Here is a 22434-nt window from a genome sequence, read left to right as displayed (position 1 = left end):
GATGTTTTTGTCAGTTGTGCATGAATTCATAATCACTATATCTTACTTGGAAACCCTGATTTATATTTTGTCCTTAACATGTTGTCCATCCTCAGTTAAATACTTGTCTTCCTAAATTATTGGAAAAACAAGAACAAACACCACAGTTGGAAGCAGAAGAATTGCCGTCCTGATTGCTCTCCCCTCCCCCCCGCAAAGCTTTTTGCAGTATAGAGGATTATTTCCAGTTTCCTCTGAGACATTACTATTTCTTATTAAGGATTGAAGCCTTGTTCTTCCTGTATACACTTGCTATGGCCAAAGGTAAGAAAACACCCGGGAGGGGTGCTCTTCCAATGAGTTCATCAAGGAACTTAAATAATAACAGACAGTAACAACCTAAATGAGGAAACCAATGCTTCATGACCCTTTCAAAGGGTAAGCCAAAGATGGAGTGTTATGCCTTACAATATCAGGAATAGATCCTTGGGGATATGGATATTCAGTCCTTTGAAAAGTAAGGGGTAAATATTTTTCGGAAGGTAATTCTTCTTATCATTCTTTCAAAGACACATTCAAACCCCATCATTAAACAACAACAGCAACAATAATATGATAAATTAAAACAATAAAGAAATAATTAGCATTTCAAAAATGAGGGATCATTAAGGCAATAATGTCATACTAAAGGCAGAGCTACAGATCTATGCTTCTTCAAAACCAGAGGAAGACATGAATTAATCTCCAACCTACCTTGGGCTCCCAGTGGAGTGTGGGATGTAATTTTTCTGATGATCTTACTTGCATCATGTTCTTAAAACCCTTTGGGACAAAGCTGCTGACAAAACTGAGGTGTGTTGCCATGCAAACTCACTCGGAGAAGAAATAGGAGCACCCTCCAGCTAGGCATGTCAGAAGACTATGCCAAAATTGGGGTGAAGATAAGCATTTGTAATAATGAGGTAAGATACAATCAGTGTTTTTAATAAGGTAAAAACATAAAACGTCAGTGTACCCTACTAATAATTCTGGGTATGTATATGATGGTGTCACTCTGAATATGTATATGTGTTTTATGTCATCTTATAAGATACATTTCTTACAGTGGGTCGTGGCCAAGAAATTCTGAAAACCACTAATCTAGAGAAGGTTGCTGTTTTGAGGGGTCCTACCGAGAAGTGCTTAATTTTCTCTCTCTCTTTTTTTTCTTCTTATTCTCTTTTTTCCTTAAAAGGACATTCATTTCTTCAAATGCAAATTAAAGCGCATGAGAGTTAAGATTTCCTAGATCTATATTTTCCTCCATGCCAAATGTAGCAATCATTAGACATTAAAAATCCATCAGTGTATCGGAATTCCAGGATGAAGTTTAACACATGTATTTAGGATAAATTTAAAGTGAGTAGCAAGCTTTGAAAGTAACTGCTTACCACAAAGTAGCTTCTCAAGAAACATGTTAAATTCAAGCAAAGCAAATAATCCATAACCTGAGACCTTTCTGAGATTACTTGAGCCAGAGTTGTAATATGCAAAAGCCATAAAAAAAACCCAGTGCTGTCGAGTCGATTCTGACTCATAGTGACCTATAGGACAGAGTAGAACTGCCCGATAGAGTTTCCAAGGAGCGCCTGGTGGATTCCAACTGCCAACCTCAAAAGCCATTAGTTAATTTTAAAAAGAAAGTCAGAAAATATGAGTTCACATTTTATTTTTATAAAATGTATTCCAAGTTTAATTTCCAGAATGTACAAAATAATATATATGTTTTTCTCAAAATTGTTTTTCATTTTTCGTATGTAAAATAAAAGATAGAGAGAGAAGTATGACATTTTGTGTTTCAGCAGCAAAAATCTCTATTTTTGTATGTTATCTTGTCCTAAACCAACCTTTATATTGACATTCATATTTCAATTATGAACAACAGTTTAAAAGAGTAGGTAAAATATATGAAGATACACCACTTAAAATAATACAGTAGGAAAACAAAAAATAATTTAAAATAATTCAAATTTCTATGCTTTTAAACAAATAATGAAAAAGTTGCTGGAGCCATACAAATTGATATAAATCTGTCAGAAAGCACATACCACTTTTATTTTAGTTAAGCAAAATATTTGAAAAACCTGCTTGTATTTATTTCATTTGATCATGTCAATCCATGCTTTAGATACAAAGATGGCTGAGAAGCACTGTATCAAGAATCACTTGGAAACACTTGAACCATACTACTACAATAGAATTAATTGGATATATTGCGAATGTATCAGTGAACACGAACTTCTGGGTCAGAAAACACATGGGTTTGAATTCCAGGTGTACTACATACTAGCTGTCTGACGTTGTTTTAGGTACTTAAACTGTCTGAGGCTTCTTATCTTATCTGTAAAATGGACATAATGAGACTATATTTATCATAAGGGGAAAAATGAAGAAAATAAACACCTATGAGCATGATACTGTGTAGTATTTGCATTATTAGGATAACTATGAAGATCGTGTGGCAAGCTATGGTGAGTTTTCTGTGGTAAATGAGGGAACTAGAATAGAAGAACAGGATTCTATCACTGTCTGTATTGTGTGTGGAGTTTGTATTTGCACAGGGCTGAAGACAGGTCTGTCAGGGCAAGGCCACCACAGAGACTGATCATCCTTTATGTTATTAATATTAACATTTCTACAACAAAAACAGTAGTTTAAATTTTAGAAAAATTAAGTTTCAATTTTAAATAATATAACGTACAAGATCATTGAATAGAGACGGAGCCAGTATGGACTGACTCCTCTTCCATAGTTTTGTGTATTTTTTTAATTGTTGTAAAAATACAAATAACACACGTTTGCCACTTCAACATTTTTCGTGTGTGCAATCCAGCGGTGCCAAGTACATTAATCACATTGTGCAGCCCTCATCAACATCTGTTAGCAGAGATCCCATCGTCATAAACCGAAACTCAATGCTTCCCAAATAATGATTTCCCCTCTGCCCGTCCCTTCAGTCCTTGGTAACCACAATTAAGCTCTGTTCTCCACACATTTACCTATCCTGGGTATTTCATATAAGTGGGATCATGCTGAACTTGTCCTTTTGTGATTGTCTCACTTCACTCGGCATAGCGTTTTCAAGGTTGATCCATGTTTTAGCATGCATCAGGGCTTCATTTTCCTTTATGGCTGAGTAGTGTTCTGTCGGATGTATATGACACATTTTGTTTACATTCATGAGCCAAGTTCATGTTACAGAGTTTTTAACTTTGCATATACAATGAATTTGTGTGGAGAGAAATATACCTTTCCTACGAATATCTCTTTTTACTTTCTGTGTCATCCCAGACTATTGCTAATATTTTTAATATTGCCACTTTCATATTGACAATAAAAACTCCATTCAAGATATTACATGAAAAGATCATTTATACAAATGGCAACTTGGACTAATCTCTCCTCTCTTCTTCCTCATCCAGATGCCCTGAAGAGACACATGGCTCAGATAAATTGCACCCAGGTGACAGAGTTTATTCTTGCAGGCCTCACAGATCACCAGGAGTTGAAGATGCTCCTCTTTGTGGTATTTTTATCCATCTACCTTTTCACAGTAGTAGGCAACCTGGGTTTAATTCTTGTCATTAGAACAGATGCAAGATTCAACACACCAACGTACTTCTTTCTTAGCCACCTGGCTTTTGTTGATTTCTGTTACTCTTCTGTCATCACACCCAAAATGCTTGCAAATTTCTTGTACCAACAAAATGTCATCTCCTTCAATGCATGTGCTGCTCAATTAGGTTGCTTTCTGGCTTTCATGACAGCTGAGTGCTTGCTACTGGCCTCCATGGCCTATGATCGATACGTGGCCATTTGTAGCCCACTACTGTATATGGTTGTAATGTCCCCAAGAATCTGCCTTCAGCTTGTAGCTGCCCCCTATAGCTATAGCTTCTTGGTTGCACTGTTTCATACCATCCTCACCTTCCGTCTCTCCTATTGCCATTCTAACATTATCAATCATTTCTATTGTGATGACATGCCTCTCCTCAGGCTGACTTGCTCAGACACTCACTCCAAACAGCTGTGGATCTTTGCCTGTGCGGGTATCATGTTCATTTCCTCTCTTCTGACTGTCTTTGTCTCCTACATGTACATCATTACTGCCATTCTGAAGATGCGTTCCTCCGAAGGAAGGCACAAGGCCTTCTCTACATGTGGCTCCCATATGCTGGCCGTCACTATTTTCTACGGAACCCTGATCTTTATGTATTTACAGCCCAGCTCAAACCATTCTCTTGACATAGACAAGATGGCCTCCGTCTTCTACACAGTGATCATTCCCATGTTGAACCCCTTGATCTATAGCCTCCGGAACAAAGAGGTGAAGGATGCTCTGAAGAAAGTTGTCATCAATAAAAACCAGGCCTTTCTGTTCATGAAATTAAAAAAGTGACTTGAATAAATAAAAATAGACTTTTCTTCATGACCTGATTTTTTTTTTCTTTCCTATTAGAAAACTAGTAGAATGCTTGTTTTTTAGTAAGTGATCAATACATATTAATTACCTCCACATGAAATTATTTTCTAGAGACTTCCACTTAGAATGAGATTTTAAATGTACAAGTAACCATAAGAATTTACAGCCATTCTTCCATTCCTCAAATGGAAAATATATTGAAAGGTAATTAATTATCTGGTTCACAAGAATTAACAATTTTATCATTTCTGAAATGCACAATGTATAAAAAATCATCAATTATCCAGGTGCACAACTAAGCACAGACAGAGCATGGATAATAGTTCAGGTCCCTTAAAGCCCAGTTAAGGATTGTAAGGCTGATCTGAAAATATACTCCAAGTGAGAAGCAAAGACATAGAGCCCAAGTAATGTTTTCCTGTTTTACAAAGTTCTTGGAAAACATACAACCATATCATACTGGCTCATATTTATACTTTTAACAAATTGCCTTTATTAAAGAGTTATTATTCAGTTAACCGTACTACATTTTGATTCTATCTCTGACACAGATTTAACTTCTACTGATGTAGAAGTCTTGTTTGGTCTCTACCAACTAACTTCTTAAGTGAACTACTTTTCTTATGCCTATGGTATCTCATTATATATATATATTTCCAAATTATCTAAAAACAAAATATAAATCAGGGAAAGGAACCCAGGGGCACAATAAATTCCAAGTAAATACACACAGTAATTAAAACGTCATAGGCCATTTTCTCAATGGCAAGGATTGTATGCAGTTATTTTGGACAAAGCTTGGTTAAGTCAATCACTATTTATTAAAGGATAGTATATGATACAATGAACCCAGTAGGCAATGTAGGCTAGTGAGAAGGGCATATATATATCTTGTTGCCACAAGAATATAGTTTAATTCCAGACTTTTCAGTTTACTACGAGTGTGCTCTCACTGAATACCAATTTATGAGTTAAATGGGCTAACATTACTAGGTTTAAAGTCTTATTTGAGGACTGAAAAAACATAAAAATATGTAACTGTTCATGGTAAATCCCTCCCCAAAAATCCAAAACCATTGCCCTAGAGTCGATTCAGACTCATGGTGACCCTAAAGGACAGAGAAGAACTGCCCCATAGGGTTTCCAAGGAGTTTTCCAAGTAGCAGCTGGTGGATTTGAATGGCTGGCCTTTCAGTTAGCAGCCAAGCTCTTTAACCGTTGCTCCAACAGGTCCATATACATATATAAACACAGGTATGTATATGTATATGCATACATATGTATATGAATGTGTGTGTGTGCCCTGAGAGAGAGAATGGAATGATAATTTTATGATTTTTAATTAGACAGAAAGAGGTTTTGAGTTTGTGACTCGTGCATGTCTTTATATAATTTGTTTTCCTTCCCTGTTATATCTAGTGGCCATTGGAGGCGATTATGTACAAATAAAAATATTTTTAAAAATCCTCTCTTGTGTTATTCTTCAGGTGTCTTATGCACAGTGTCCATTTTTTATGATTATACTAATACCTTTTGTGGTATTTTAGGGGTATGGGGCTTGTATGATCCAAAATTCTCAAAAATGTTAATTCCTGTTGGTTCAGGTACAATATTATATACTTATAATGATTCTGTGACTTCTTTCATTGCATTGGCTAACACACTGAGAGAAATGTTTAGTCAGAGTCGTGATTGCCTTGACTCTGAGTTGAGTCGAGATGTCTTTATTTTGCCATGACTTATTTTACCGTAACATATTGCCCTGAAGTATGTCAATTCTTTTCCCTCTAATCCTATATGTCAATTCTTTTTTCATTGCAGTACTTATCCCGATAACCCTTTTTAATTCAGCTATCACCTGTCTCCTTTAACAATAGACTACTAAGCATCTGGAATTTCTACCTGGAGCAAATCCCTTCAGGCCAAAAGCAGGTAGAACTGAAAGCTGAGAATAACCCTAGGATCAGTAAGGAAAATCTCTCCAGTTCGGTCATCACAACATAAGGCTGAGTCAGCTCCATAATCCAAGAAGCTAAGATTACTTAATAAGGATGTGCTGGAGAAAATGTTATACTTTAACGCATTCCATGGCCAAAGGCAATCATTCAGCGGTGACTGAGCTCACCCTCTTGGGACTCCCAGGCCATCCAGAGCTTTGGGCCTTTCTTTTCTGGATCTTTCCAGTGATCTACTTAATCAGTATCATGGGTATTCTTGGGGTCGTTACGCTAATTCAGATCATTCCTAAGCTTCACACACCTATGGGTTCATTCCTCAGCCATCTAGCTTTTGTTGATATTTGCTATATCGCCTCTGTTACCCCAAACACTCTGGTGAAATTCTTCTAAGAAATTAAAAGAATATCCTTAGCTGCTTGTGCCACTCAGTTGTGTTGTTTTATCATGTTTGGATTTGTGAGATGTATATGCTCTCAGTCATGGCAAGTGAATGGTATATAGCTGTTGTAGGGTAAAAACATCATGAAGTTTAGTAAAGCAAAAATAAAGTTTTATTCAGCATATATTCAAAAAGACAAAGTGGGAAGGAGACAAGAATGCTGCCAAAGCCATGTCTGCCTGAGTCCAAAGACTATTACAGAATAAGCAAAAGTGAGAAAATGGACGAGCATGCTGCTAGAGCCATGCCTGCCAGAGTCCGTAGAACCTTACAGAATTATCAGTATATATTAACATCACAAATAGGCAAAGCCATTGAAAACTTCACCTTTTCACAGGTTGGTTAGAAACCACTATACCTCTGTGAGTCTACATTTTGAATTGTCTTTCTTAATAAGCATTGGTACAGTTTTCACTAAAGACAGGAAGATCCTCAAATGGTCCAGCAAATCTTATTATTCACTAAATGCTAATAAAAAAGATAAGAGTGAAAAGTGTGTGAGTCTTTTGACAGTTTTATGATTTGTTTATATGAACATCTTCCCTAAAAGATGTTTTCCAAGATTGTCCTAGCTATTGTCTTTATACCTCAGGGCCCATGTGTCCTTGTGAGGCCAGCTTCAGGTAGGTCACATTCTAGGAAAGGAATAATGGCTCCAATATTACCTCCTAAATCATAAAACCAAATAACCAAACCCAGTGCCTTCGAGTCGATTCCAACTCATAGTGACCTTACAGGACAGAGTAGAACTGCCCCAAAGGGTTTCCATGGAGCGCCTGGAGGATTTGAACTGCTGACCCTTTGGTTAGCAGCCATAGCACTTAACCACTACGCCACCAGGGTCTCCAAAAACAATCCCACTGCCACCGAGTTGATTGCAGCTCATAGCGATCCTATAGGCCAGAGTAAAACTTCCCCATAGGGTCCTAAATCATAGCTATTTGCAACCCTTTATACCATTGTCAAGAATAAAAGCATCTGTATCCCAATGGTGGTTAGTACATATTTGTATGGCTTTTCTGTGGGACTCCTACAGGCAATTCTTTCATTCCATTTGTCTCTTTGTGAGTCAAATATAATAAATCACTTTTATTTTGATGACATTCTCCTGATTGTTCTGGACTGTCACTTAACTCGTCATAAATTTCTCAAAGAAATGCTATTGTTCACACTTGCTGGTTTCCATACTCTTTTCTCTCCCGTCATTGTCCTCAGCTCCTATAGATTCATTCTATTTGTGATTCTGAGGATTAATTCCGCTGAAGGCAAATGAAAAACATTTTCTGCTTGCGTCTCCCACTTGACTTCCACCACCATATTTTACTGGACAATTGTCTTCATATGCATTGCTGTTGTCATTATGTGCTGTAGAGTCGATTCCAACTTATAGTGACTCTATAGGACTGAGTAGAACTGCCCCACATGGTTTCCCAGGAGTGGCTGATGGATTTGAACTGCTGACCTTTTGGTTAGCAGCCAAGCTCTTAACCACTATGCCACCAGGTCTCCACCTCTTTCTCTGCGTACTGACAAAATAGCTTCTGTTTCTATATTGGGTAATTTCCATGCTAAATCCTTTAATCTACAGCTTAAGAAAACAGGAAGTCAAAAATGCTCTGAACAGAATTATGGAAAAGCTGTGTTCTGTGATAAAATCAATAACCTATGGGCTAACTGGAAGCTCTGGTGGTGTAGTGGATAAGTACTATGGGTGCTAACCAAAAGGTTGGCAGTTCAAGTCTAACCGAAAGCCCTCTGAGTGAGGAAGCAAAAACAAATTTTCCACACTAAAAAAATGGCTGTAGTAGAATCAATTTTGTATCATAATGATGCATTAGGATACCATTAATAACTTTTTTTAATTTTATAATATTAAAAACATTAATGTGGACACAGAGAATACTTTAATTTTCTGATTTTATTTTCTGTGATTGTGAAAAGTATTACTACTAATGATACTGAAAAACATGAGAATGAAATAAATTCAGCTGCAAAGAGTAGGTTAAATTTTGTTTCATAGACCATTCAAAATCCATAATTTTCTAATTTTTATGGAGGACTATTGACATGAGTACTTTTACTTCCTTGACCTTACACTGGTAGAAGGAATGTTCATCTTGATTACTAAAGCAGCTGTAGCTTTAAGTCTTGGAAGGTATTTACAGAATATCCACCATCTTCCCATCAGATGAACCTGAATATAATTGTAGGTGCTGAGGAGCCAAGAGGGACAGTGGCATCAACCCTGGTGGACAACCAAACTCAAACAAACTAAATAGGCGACTCAAATTTTGACAAATGATACAAATATGTCCTTTGGATTAGAATAAGGTCTGTATGTTATATAACAACACCATTATCATAAAAACAAAACTAAACCTGTTGCCATCAAGTCACGCCCAACTCATAGAGACCCTACAGGACAGAAGAGAACTGCCCCACAGGATTTCCCAGGAGTGACTGGTTGATTCAAACTGCTGACCTTTTGGTTAGCAGCCGAGCTCTTAACCACTGTGTCACCAGGGATTTAATAATACCAAATCAATGTTAATTTGCTGAATTTGATAAAACGTCTCTGCTCAGCTGCTAACCAAAAAGTTGGTGGTTCAAACCCACCTAGCAACTCCCCGGGAGAAAGATCTGGCAATCTGTTTCCATAAAGATTGCAGGCAAGGTATTGAAATACATCTGTGGTTCTTAATTCATTTCTTCAATTAAATATCAGTCACGAGAGAATGAATCTGGCTCTTTCAGATTCAATTTAGTTGGTTCACATTTGGAAGTCAAGTACTTTACAGGCATATGAGAGAAAATGAGCCTCTGTATCTGTTGTAGTCATTTTTCACCAAGGCTAAGGTCAGCAGGGAACTCTGGTGGCATAGTGGTTAAGAGCTCAGCTGCTGACCAAAAAGTCAGCAGTTCACATTCACCAACTGCTCTTTGGAAACCCTATTGGGTAGTTCTACTCTGTTCTACAGGATCACTATGAGTCGGAATCCACTTGAAGGTACCAAAAGACAAGGTGAGCTCTGCCCTTATCAGAGATGCTTTGAATCACAGCACTACCAGTTTCTAAAGAGCACCTGGTAGATTTGAACTGCCAACCTTTTGGTTAGCAGCTGTAGCTCTTAACCACTATGCCACCAGGGTTTCCTTAAAGTCTATACATGCTTCATAATCTTCTGTTTGCATAAGTTTAGATGTCGAAAAATTCAGGCATATGTGAAAAAGGAAAGGGGAATAGCATATAGCTGAAAACCTCTTTGAGCTTAAAATTAAAACACTAAGAGATACCATTTCTCTCTTATGCAGATTTTAAAACATAAAACTTTGAGTTGTCTGATGGAAAATAGGCACCCATATACACTGTTGATATAAATGTAAAATAATGTCAAGCCTACAGAGTTCTTCAAGAGATTGAAAAGGAAAATTAAGATTCTTTTAAATTAATCATTGCTATGGAGTAGAAATTTCAATCATGACAACACTGTGAGACATTAATTTCAGAGGAAAGCTTCAATATTATTTCATTACAGCTTTTTTTAAAAAACTGAATTTCATTTCTAGAGCCAGTATGTTTCTAGCCCAACATTCTCACTTTAAGTATTGGGAAATTCATTTTTATCAAATGGTTTCCACAAACTGCTGCAAAAATAAAAGACCTGAAACCAAACATTTATTTTACATAAATTCATAATTATAATATGACATAAATATGGAAGCACAAAAACAAAAGCAATTATCAATGGAAATACAGCAATTTTGCAAATTGCATCCCCAGAAGTATCATTAAAAACGTTCTTCTACTCGTGATTCTTTCATTGACTAATAGCCATAAAAGTGATCTACCATTTCAAATGCTTTTCCCTCATCTATGGGTATAAGGCAAGAGCAATGAATTTGGTCCCTAGACACTAAAAGTTAAATAATTACCTGTTCTTGAATATATCATTATATTGTTTTTCAAGTTTTTTTTTTTTCCAGATGTTCCAGAGGGACTGAGAAATACATACAAAATGGTATTGGTTTCACAAAGATTGCTTTCAGATGTGTTGGGATATTTCGGGGTTTGCTGTTGAACTAAAGACAGCATATTGAATATTGAAAGACTTTGGGTCGCTGAAAAGAATACGCTCAAGGTACCTTGGTGAGAAAGTCTTCAGAGATACACAAATATAACTTTTATGCACTCAGCATTTAATATGTAAGTATTGATCACCCCTTTTGTACTGGATATACCAGAGGTAGGTGATAAAACTGAATATAAGATAGAAACACTACTGCTTAAAAAAAAGATGTTCAAGTTTAAGATGTGTTAGTGACCTATTTACAGTTGGTTGCAAATATACTACCGCAAGTGTTATGATAAGGGGATTAAACCCAGTGCCATCGAGTCGATTCTGACTCATAGCGACCCCATAGGACAGAGTAGAACTGCCCCATAGAGTTTCCAAGGAGTGCTGGCAGATTTGAACTGCCAACCCTTTGGTTAGCAGCCGTAGCACTTAGCCAGTGGATGCAAAAAAGCACATATGAGAAACATCTCATTTTTATCTAGAAGGTCATAAAAAACCTAAAAGAGAAAGTGATTCAACAGAGTATAGAAAAATAAGTAGAGGAAAGTGAGGCAAAGGAAGTGATGATAGAGGAAAACTATTCTGGGGAGAGGGTGAAGTATACATAAAATTCTGGTTTACATCAGAATGACTGTCCTGGATTGAATTGTGTCCAAAAATACCTGTCAACTTGGCTAGGTCATGATTCCCTTATATGATTGTATGCTTGTCTACCATTTTATCTTCTGGTGTGATTTCCCACTATATTGTAAATCCTATCACTATGATGTAATGAGATGGATTATCGGCAGTTATATTGATGAGGTCTACAAGACTAGGTAGTGCCTTAAGCCAATGTCTTTTGAGACATAAAAGAGAGAAGCAAGCAGAGACACTTGGGAACATCATACCACAAAGCAAGCAGTGCTGGGAGCAGAGCAAATCCTTTGAACCTGAGGTTCCTGCACTGAGATGCTCCCAGATCAAGGGAAGACTGATGACAAGCCCTTCCTCCAGAGCTGACAGAGAAAGAAAGCTTTCCCCTGGAGCTGACACCCTGAATTTGGACTTGTCACCTACTAGACAGTAGTGAATAAATTTCTCTTTGTTGAAGCCATCCACTTGTGGGATTTCTGTCAAAGCATCACTAGATGACTAAAGATAATGACCATGGTAGTTCAGAACATCTGGAACATGAAGGCTATATAAAGAATTTTGCAAGAGATGAGGTACAGGAAGCAGATTTCTAAGAGGTGTATGCCAGTCACATTAAAGAACTTGTTTATCCTAAGGGCACAGATAAGGCATTGAAGGACTTTGTCAGGAGAATAACAGAATGGAGTTTGCGTCTATAAAATTAAGATACGCTATAGTGTTTTTTTTTTTATATAGTGTTTTTTTTATAGTGTAGGGAATAGAGAAAAGTAGGAAAGACTGAAAGCAAGAATACAAGTTAGGTGTCAGTCCCAATAAACCGGAAAAAAATGTCCTTGTGCTTGGATCAAGCAAATGATATAAGTGACTAGATTTGAATATTACATAAAATATAAAATTGTAAGGAACTGGGGATAAATTGGGTATGGCACAAAAAACAGGAATACATCAAAAGATAACTAGACTCTGATTTGAAAAACAAAATGGATAATGGTATCATTCACTGAAATAAAAAAATCCACGCTCCAGGTCTTGAATATTAGGGCTAATGTACAGAGATGTAAAGTCCTTTGTTTATGTGACACTTTTAATGAACATCTAGAACATCTAAGTGGTAATTTTCAGGAAGGGGGCCCTGGTGGCAAAATGGTTAAGGGATTGGTTGCTAACCAAAGTTTGGTGGTTTGAACCCACATAGTCACCCCATAAGAGAAAGACCTGGTGATCTACTTCCTTAAAGATTACAGCCTAGAAAACCCCTTGAGGCAGTTCTACTCTGTCACATGGGGTTGCTATGAGTCAAAATCAACTTGTTGTCACCTAAAAACAATTTTCAGGAGGAATTTTTATGTATGAGGCTGGAGAAGAGAAAACAAATTTTTCAGTAGTAATAGAAATTATGCCCCTGTGTGGCACAATCAATTTACAATCAGTTACTAACCTCAACTTTAGAGGTTCAAACCCAACCAATTGTGCCATGGAGGAAAGGTATGGTGATCAGCTTCTATAAAGATGAGAGCTAAGAAAAGCCTATGGAGCAGTTCTACTCTGTAACACATGGGGTAGCCATGAATAAAAATCAACTCAAAGGAAAACAGGTTTGGTTTGGTTTAACAGATGCATGATAGATAGATAGGCAGACAGAGAGACAGAGAGATAAATAAACAGGCATACATCTTCAGCATATAGGTGCCTATTGAGGACAGTGGGTTGAATAAAATCAAGAAAGTATGAAAAGGTAAGGGCAGAGGAGATTTGGATAAAAACTGAAAAGCTTATCCTCAAAAGCACAGGCAATAGAAATACAACTTCTAAGTTACAGAAACAAGGAAATGGTAAATAAACTCAGAGACTGCTTTGCTCTGAAAACAAAAGATATACTCAACAGAGGCTAATAATGCTACCGAGCTGCCAAAGCGAGGGGGGAAAAAAAAACCTTCATTGAATTTGGGAATAGGGAAGTTGATAGTGAACTTGTTGAGAAAATTTCAGTGGAATGATGGAAAAGGAAGGTGAATTACACTGGATTGAGTTATAAGTGTAATTCACATGCTCCAAGACTTTTAATTGAGAAGTGGTAAACGGGCGACAAAAGATAAAAGAGTAACTTAGATAAAGGTTCTGGGTAGATGGTAGTCAAAGGGTAAGGGGAGAGGGTGTTTTTGTTTTTCTTTTATCTGTCTTACAGATCTGGAGCCCTGGTGTCACAGTGGTTAAGAGCTCGGCTTCAAACCAAAAGAACAGTGGTTCGAATTCACCAACTGCTCCTTGGAAACCCTATGGAGCAGTTCTAATCTGTTCTATAGGGCCACTGTGAATTGGAATTGACTCAGCCCCAAAGGTTTGCGAAGTAACTGAGACAATGTGGTAACAAAGAAAAGCCAAGTGAACTTATCCTCTGCTCTCAATGGGAGTGATTTCAATTCTGCAAGTTTTCAAAATTCAGAACCCAGTTTAGGTTTGTGGACATGGTCTGTGGAATTTAGTTTTTTAAACTCTTTCCAAATGCTGTACACTTTGGATCATATACATGCTTAAAGATACCAAAACCAAACCCACTGCAGTCGAGTCAATTCCAATGCATTGCAACCCTATAGGAGAGAGTAGAACTGCCCCATAGAGTTTCCAAGTAGTGCCCGAAAGACTCAAACTGACTACCTTTTGGTTGGCAGCTGGAGCTTTTAACCAGCACATCACCAGTGTTTCCTGCTTAAATTTACAGGGTAAAATAATTTGTCTTCATGGTCTAAAGCTGTTTATAATCTGGAAAATAGTTTACTACTGTGTATTTTGTAAAAGAGAAAAATACAGAAAATTAACAATCCTATTTTTCCTTAATATTAGTATCATAAGTTTATTAAAGGAAAAAGAAATGGAAGTAAGCAAAAAAAAAAAAAGTTTAAAAATTATACCAAACTGGATACCTAAAGATAAATAGTTTTAATATTTTGGTTTTGACTTGTCAAATTACATTTTCCACACTCATTCCTGATAATTCATAATTTATTTATTAATTGATGTATTCAATCCATAACTTTATGAAATCAACTCAAAATATAAGAAATCATTTTGATATGTTCTGATAACCACTAACATTTTTAATGCTGCAACTTTTATTTTCCCTATATTTAAAGAAAATACAACATAGATTTTGCTATTTTATTGATCGTAAATTTTAATTGAAATTATCTTTCCTATTTTGCAATTTCCCAGTGGATTGGAATTTCTGCCTGGACCAATCTATTCACACTGACAGCAGGAGTAATAGCCAAATATAACAGAATTCTCCTTCAACCGAATTTAACGTAATGTCCTGGTGAGCCATGACCATCTTCCCATATGTAGATTGATCACTTCCTACAGAACCAAGTTTATTCAGACCCTGTGCTCTGAGGGGTTTCCTTTAGAAGAAATTGTATATCTATTTCATGGCCAAAGGCAATTATTCAGCAGTAACTGAGTTCATCCTCTTGGGACTCACAGACAATCCAGAGCTTCAAGTCATTCTCTTTAGTGTCTTCCTAGGGATTTACTTAGTTACTGCTGTGGGTAATCTTGGTTTGATTGTGATAATTCAAATCAGTCCTCAGCTTCAGACACCCATGTATTTTTTTCTCTGTCATCTGGCTTTTGTTGATTTTTATGGTACCTCCTCTATCACCCCAAACACCCTGGTGAACTTTGTGCGTGAAATTAAAAGTATGTCATTTTATGCATGTGCAACTCAGGTGTGTTGTTTTATCACGTTCTCAGTTTGGGAATTATTACTGCTGTCTATCATGGCATATGATCGGTATGTGGCCATCTGCAACCCTTTACTCTATGTAGTTCTCATGCCAAGGAAACTCTGCATTCAAATGGCCACTAGCACATATATTTATGGATTCACTGTGGGAGTTGTACAGGCAGTGGCTACATTCCACATGTCTTTCTGTGACTCTAATGTGATCAACCAGTTCTACTGTGATGATGTTCCATTGATTGCTCTAGCTTGTTCTGATACACGTGTCAAAGAGCTGATGCTGTTAATTATTGCTGGATTCAATGTGTTTTGCTCCCTTATCATTGTTCTCATCTCGTATGTCTTCATTCTCTTTGCCATCCTGAGGATCCACTCTGCTGAAGGAAGACAGAAAGCCTTCTCTACCTGTGCTTCTCATCTATTTTCTATTACTATGTACTATGGAACCTTAATGTTCATGTACCTACAGCCCAAGTCAAGCCATTCACTGGATAAAGACAAATTTGCCTCAGTGTTCTATGTAGTGGTGATTCCCATGTTAAACCCACTGATCTATAGTTTGAGGAATCAGGAGGTAAAAAATGCCCTGAAGAGAATTATTGAAAAAATGTATTTTAATGATCAATAGTGAGATAAAAGTTGTCACTAAAAAAAAAAAAAAAATGGCAGATACAGAATTAGGAGATTCTTGAGTCAAGGCTTGCACAATGGTATAGCGCTAATAAGTACAGGGACCCTTGTCCTCTGGGACTCAGCTTCCTAAAGTCTAGTTCCTTGCAAATAAGTATTTTTCTCGTCCTTTATTTTACCTTTTTTGGTTTACACATAGTAGGCATTTCATAAATGTTTGTTTAGTTGTTGGAGTCTAAAATGGAGAAAAAAATGTCAGCGCTCTTTGACCATCAGATGTTTCAACAATACAGATAAGCATTGAGTGTCTTGAAATAATGAATTTATCTTATTTCACTACGATTAGCCAACCACTTTACATTAAGATCAATTTATGTGTGGTCATCTTAAACTTTTATTACTGTAAAATGTATTTCTTTTGAAGCAATATTGTGTGGATTACTATAACAATGAATGTGGCAGTCTTTAGGCCAATGGAAGGTTTTATTCTCTCGAACACTGTAGTTAGGGAAGGCAAATCCATATACAAATATGTATTGATTTGGTACACTGGTGGCTTCCTAGTGATTTACAGACAGTGGAAATTAGCCCTGGAGAATTGGTTAAAGTACTAGGAGTAACAGAACATGGCATTCTAGGAAAAAGAAGAGAAGGTGATTTCAATCTAAAAGGTAGATCCTCTAATCTTCCTCGCTGTTGCAAAACTCTCTACTGTAGCTACTCTTTAGTAGTTAAAAATTTAAATCAGCTTGCCTTGTGCCCATTTCTCTTTCCCAAATTCCATCTCTTGCAGTCTTGTTACTCCAAGAACCCTAACCAACTGTCCAGGCCTATTTACCATTGTTTTGAGTCAGTGTGTATCCATGCCTCAGGCCACAAGTTCTCCAGCTGAAGTGGGCAGTTAAATGCTCAACCACTGGGACTTTACATCTAAGTGGAGATGGGATGAGACATCAGTTTATGTCTAACTAGTTCTTACATAATGTAACAACCAACTGTGGATTAGATCCAAATATTAACCCCATCAGTTGGTTGTAGGGAATCTCTAACCCATGCAACCATGGAGTAGATCGACAGAAAGAACTTTATACAACAAACAACACTTGAGAGATAGATGATATAAAAATATCTTTCTAAAACAATTAATGAGCAGATTCTCAGGTCCATAGAGCTGTGTATATGCTGACAAGCACCTTTCAGTCTTCCTTGGAATTCTCACATCTCTGTGGAAAATTACAATTAGTGCAACCATTACACACTAATTAGAAATAAAAGACTTCTGTAGAATTTCTGTGCAAGGTATTCTTGTTGTGGCTGTTAAACCCATGATATCAAAAAAGAAAAACCAAACCTGTTGCCATTGAGTCAATTCCAACTCATAGTGACCCTTGCAGGACAGAGCAGAGCTGTCCCACAGGGTTTCCAAGGCTGTCATCCTTGAAGAAGCAAAGTGCCACACCTTTCTCCCATGGAGAGGATGGTGGGTTTGAATCAAAGACCTTAAGGTAGCAGCAGCGCACTAAGCAGCTGTGTCACACAGAATGATATTATTAAGAAACAGAAGAATAATGTTTCTTGGACAAAATATTCACATTAAATAAGATTGATTGATTGTGTGTGTGTTTGTATAAAAATAACGGGCTGATTATGATTTTTCAATCAATTCATCTTCCTGTTTATTCTACACAGACAGGTATGTGTGAAATGGGAATGAACAGACTTCACTAGAGGGTTTGATGTGTATATTTTTAAATGTTTTCCAGCACAGTGCTAGACATAAAATGAGTTATTTCTCAGTTATTATCCTTTGTGAAAGAATTTTCAGGCATAATTCTCTGTGACTGAACTATATACACCAGTAGGCCAATAAGAAATTCATGCCAATTGATAATTGTCAACATAATTGAGTTTCTCACCTAGAGTTGAATCTTTGGTACAATTCAAATCATTACTTAGCAGTAGATTAATCTCCTTTGATCTAATGAATATTATGGCCACTTATTGAAATTCAAAAGTTTAAGAAGACCAATATTAAAGCATAAAAATATAAATCAAGTATAATTAAACATCTTCCATGTTGTTTTCCAAAACATTAGAATGATCTTTGTTAAGTAATTATTCTTCATTAGCAAGGTGATCTATTTCAAGTTGTTGTTCCTTGTCTGTGAGGCAAAATGGATCCCAAAAGACCAGCCATAACATAATTTGTTATGCTCGTGATTCATCATTACACTGTTTCATAAATTTTAAAGAATGATGTAATACAAGGAAAAGGCTCTAGAGGGACTACAAATGATCAAAATGTACTGACAATACTTAAGTAATCACAAGTGTTGTTGGCATCCCCAGAGCTGGCTTCAAGATTGATTGAATTCTTTTTGGTTTTGTCATAGATTACTCAAAGACGGCCATGAAGTAGAGAAAAATATTCAAGGTAATTAAGGTAATAAAAAAGGGTTTGGAGTAACCCAAACTTTGGATTTGTTTGTTCTGTTGCTCTACAGATACATTTGGAGTATCTACCAGTTGCTAAGTCCTGCTGGGAACTGGAGATAAAACTGAGTGAAATACAGAACTGTTTTGGCTTGCCAAGAATATGAAATTTTAAATAGGTTCCAGACAAATTAACAGGTGGGTGACTAGTTCAGAGCAGCACTTGAGAGATAATAAAAAGGTTACAGAAGAAAGTGAAATTTCATCTGGAATTGGAAGGAGAAGTTGAAAGAAAATAGCCAGCCAGAGAGGTGAAGGTAAAGAAAGGAGTATTCCGGCAAAACTATGTACAAAATGTGTGGTCACATCTGAGAAACTGAGGCAACATGGCTGAGGCATGGAGATTACATGAGGGATGCCACAAGAGATAAGACTAGTCTGCAAAGCAAGGGTTTGTTTATCAAAGGTTGATTTAGCCACCTTAACGGCTTTGAACTTTATCTAAGGTCAGCTGGAGAACAAGCTAAGATTTGCAAGTTAGGAAGAACTCTTGGGCTACTATATGCACAGAGAGGGTTGGAAACTAGACGCCTGGATAAGTTAGAGAGTAATATTTAGGCTTTTCCTGCAGGAAAGGTATGATAGAAGTCTAAATAAAGAAAAGAATATATAATATAGAGAATACGAGAGAGATTGGATTTGAAAAAAATGGATTAAACAGAAGTGTTCAATAATTATTTGTTGGGTGGGAAAGAGTTATATGGAATGCTTTCTTGGTTTCTCACAGATTGAATGGCTGGAAGATACACCATTAATGGAGTTAGAAAATATATGCTCTAAAGCATATAGTGGGGTGGGGTGATTTTTGAATCTCTGGTTTTACTTTTGAACATGTTTAATTTAGGCACCTCAGATATATCTAAACAGCATTATCTGGAAAGCTGTTGGATACATGTACCTGGAGCTTAGAGAAAAATATGTCCTAGATATTTAGATTTGTGCATCATCAGTACATAAATGACAATTATCTTCATATCGTTAAATGAGATCTCTCAACAAGAATGCTCAAAAAGGAAATGAGTTGGCCTAAGGTAAAATTGTAAGAGGGTCATTTAAAGGATAGACAAAGGATACATAGTCATCGGGGGAGAGTAAAAATGGACAAAAAGATGGAAAAATCCAGAGATTCTGGTGACTTAGAAGTCAAAAAAGAATGTTTTTCAGGATAAAAGGAAATGCCAATGGTGTTCAATGCTACAGAGAAGTCAAATATGAAGGTTTCGCTGGATTGGGAATGAGGAGAGTGTTGGTGTACTTGATGAAAGTAGTTTCAATGCAATGCTGAGAAAAGACATGACAATAATACAATAGGTCGAGATACGAATGTGAGAAAGGATGTAAGCGTTGGTGACTTTTCTATGGTGTTTGGTAATGAAGGAATAGAGAGAGTCGAAGACTTGGAGGGGTTTCTTAGGTAAAGGGAGAAGAATAGTGATAAAGGATCCCCGGTGGGGTTTTAACTATATACTTCATTTATAGTTCAATGTGAATGACTGAATAAATTAACAGAAGGAGAAGATATGGAATGCAAAGAAATATGTGATCAAAATATAAGTTTAGGTATTAGAAATAGTGGTGTGCCTGACCCCAAACCATGGTATTTTCAGTTGCCTCATATGCACGTGAAAGTTGGGCAATAACTGAGGAAGACAGAAGAAGAATTGATGCTTTTCAATTATGGTGTTGGCTAAGAATATTGAATATGTCATGGACTGCCAGAAGCATGAACACACCTGTTTTGAATGAAGTACAGCCAGGATGCTCCTTAGAAGCAAGGTTAGAGAGACTTTGTCTTATACATTTTCAACATGTTATTATGAAGGACCTGTCACTCAAGAAAGGCATCATGTTTGGTAAAGTAGAGGGTCAGTGAAAAAGAGGAAGACTCTCAACAGGATGAACTGACACAGTGGCTGCAACACTGGGTCCAAATACAGCAATGATTGTGAAGATGGCACAGGGTCAGGCAGTGTTTCTTTCGGTTGTTTTTAGAGTCACTGTGACTGACTGGACAGAATCTAACAACAACATTAGAAATAGAACTAACCCCTCTAAAAAAAAAAAAAAGAAAAGTGCAGAAAGGATAGATTGGAAGCAGGTAGGTTTGTGCAACTCTTCAAAAGAAATTGAAATTAGTTTTATTTTATTAGTTTAAATTCCTTTCTTTGTTGTCATGGATTGAATTGTGTCCCCCCAAAATATGTGTCATATAGGTTAGGGCACGATTCTCACTATTGTGTGGTAATCTTTTATTTTGTGGTTTTCCTATGTGTTATAAATCATAATCTCTGCCTGTGGTTAAAGAAGATTATGGTGGGGAAACACACCCTTGCTCAGGTCACGATGTAAAGGGAGTTTCCCTGGGGTGGGCCTGCACCACCTTTTATCTTACAAGAGATAAAAGGCAATGGAAATAAGCAGGGGAACGACTTCCTACCATCAAGAAAGCAGTGCCTGGAGCAGAGCGCATCATTTGGACCTAGGGTCCCTGCTCAGAGAAGCTCCTACCTAGTCTTGGGGAAGGTTGATAAGAAGGCTGATAGAGAGAGAGAAAGCCTTCCCCTGGAGCTGAAGCCCTAATTTGGACTTTTAGCCTACTTTATTGTGAGGAAATAAACTTTTCTTTGTTACATCCATCCATTTGTGGTATTTCTGTTACTGCAGCACTAGAGGACTAAGACTTCTGTTAGAATTGTTGGTATGTACTGAGAGTAAGGGGGGTGGTATAGAAAAGTATGAAGAAATTCAAAGGGTATGAGATAATAGGTACGTGTAGACTAATACACAGAAAGTCAATTTAAGAAAAAATCCAATCTCCTGGACAAAAGTAAGTGGCTGTTTTCAATATGATAAGTTTGTAATTGCTTACTTTTGCCTGGTTGCTGTTCTTGTCACCTCAGACACAATTGTGAAGAGAACATTTCAAAATACCCAGATTTTGATGTATCTGGAGAGAAATAAGACCAGGATGTTTGGGATGTTGACAAGAATAATTGTAGTAATAATCATGAAGTCTAAGGTGGGCAGGGGAAGAATTAAATAAAGGAGGTAACAAAATAAAAGAAAAATAATTAGTGGAAAATAGTGATGTCAGTGGCATCTTGGTATGAGAAGTTGTTTTGTCATTTCTGAGATGTTAAAGGGAAGGGCAAATGTTTGTGATCTTAAGGTAATGTTTTAATTTTGGATTTGTAGCAGTCAATCAATTTCCAGATAAAACAAGATCCAAGATGGAGCCATGAAAGTTGGAAGTTCAAGCGTATTGGTGTTGGAGCCATTGACATCAAGATTTTGAGAACTGTAGAAGCATTGTATTAAATGTGTGGTCTGTGCAGGCACTGATGTCAGCTTTATGGAAAAGAGACAGAATGATCTTGGTGCCAAAATCTTCAATAAATAAGGAGTGACCTGGGCATAAGTAAGTGACAACAATGAAGACAGGTATAAACTTCAAAGCATCAGAAGAGTTTACTCAATGCAAGATGATGAATCATATCTTATCTCAAGCAAATGTGAAATCTGTGGAGAGTTACAAATTGAGCAGCCTGCAGAGAGGTGGCCTGAAGAGAAGCAGGTCTTCAAGTGGGAGCCAAGTTTTAGTTTAAGCAAGGGTGGGTAAAATGATTAAAGATGTTGGAGAGAACAAAATAAAAATGATATTAAATTTATGGTCCAGAGATCAAGAGTATTCAAAATTTTCATATTGACTCTTTGGGAATCAATTTTTGGATTTTATTTCCCTTTAATTACATTTTTTCAATTTATTACACTTTTATTTAAGGTATTCTCATAACTTTAAAACATATTTTGACATCTGTGTTCAAAAAACTCTATTTCCTTCTATTAAAATTAGATTACTTTAACAATTCTTCACATAATTTAATATTTTGAAATTTCTGCCTAGAATACATGCCTTTATTCTGAATGCAGAACTAGCCTGAAGTTTCTCCTGGTGGGTCAGAGCCATCTTCTAACATCTGTTTGATGATTGCCTGCAGACCCAAATTATTTGCAACTGTGAT

At 36.8% G+C, this 22434-nt stretch overlaps 2 protein-coding genes across 2 annotated transcripts; both read left to right on the top strand.

Annotated features, from left to right (window-relative positions):
• Positions 1–3160: 3160 nt before the first annotated feature.
• LOC135229618 (olfactory receptor 8U9-like) lies at positions 3161–4507 on the top strand. The gene has a single exon (XM_064279065.1). The coding sequence runs from the start codon at positions 3377–3379 to the stop codon at positions 4415–4417; it is 1041 nt and encodes a 346-aa protein (XP_064135135.1). The 5' UTR covers positions 3161–3376; the 3' UTR covers positions 4418–4507.
• Positions 4508–14874: 10367 nt separating this feature from the next.
• LOC135229616 (olfactory receptor 5AL1-like) lies at positions 14875–16060 on the top strand. Its single transcript, XM_064279064.1, has one exon. The coding sequence runs from the start codon at positions 14976–14978 to the stop codon at positions 15915–15917; it is 942 nt and encodes a 313-aa protein (XP_064135134.1). The 5' UTR covers positions 14875–14975; the 3' UTR covers positions 15918–16060.
• Positions 16061–22434: the final 6374 nt, after the last annotated feature.

Source organism: Loxodonta africana, unplaced genomic scaffold (assembly GCF_030014295.1).
Source record: "Loxodonta africana isolate mLoxAfr1 unplaced genomic scaffold, mLoxAfr1.hap2 scaffold_428, whole genome shotgun sequence".
NCBI lineage: Eukaryota > Metazoa > Chordata > Mammalia > Proboscidea > Elephantidae > Loxodonta > Loxodonta africana.
The sequence above is the reverse complement of the archived record's forward strand: the minus strand, read 5'-3'. Positions and strand labels throughout refer to the sequence as shown.

Excerpts from the sequence above, each read along its gene's own strand:
- LOC135229618 (XM_064279065.1), top strand. The coding sequence starts at position 3,377 with ATGAAAAGATCATTTATACAAATGGCAACTTGGACTAATCTCTCCTCT.
- LOC135229616 (XM_064279064.1), top strand. The coding sequence starts at position 14,976 with ATGGCCAAAGGCAATTATTCAGCAGTAACTGAGTTCATCCTCTTGGGA.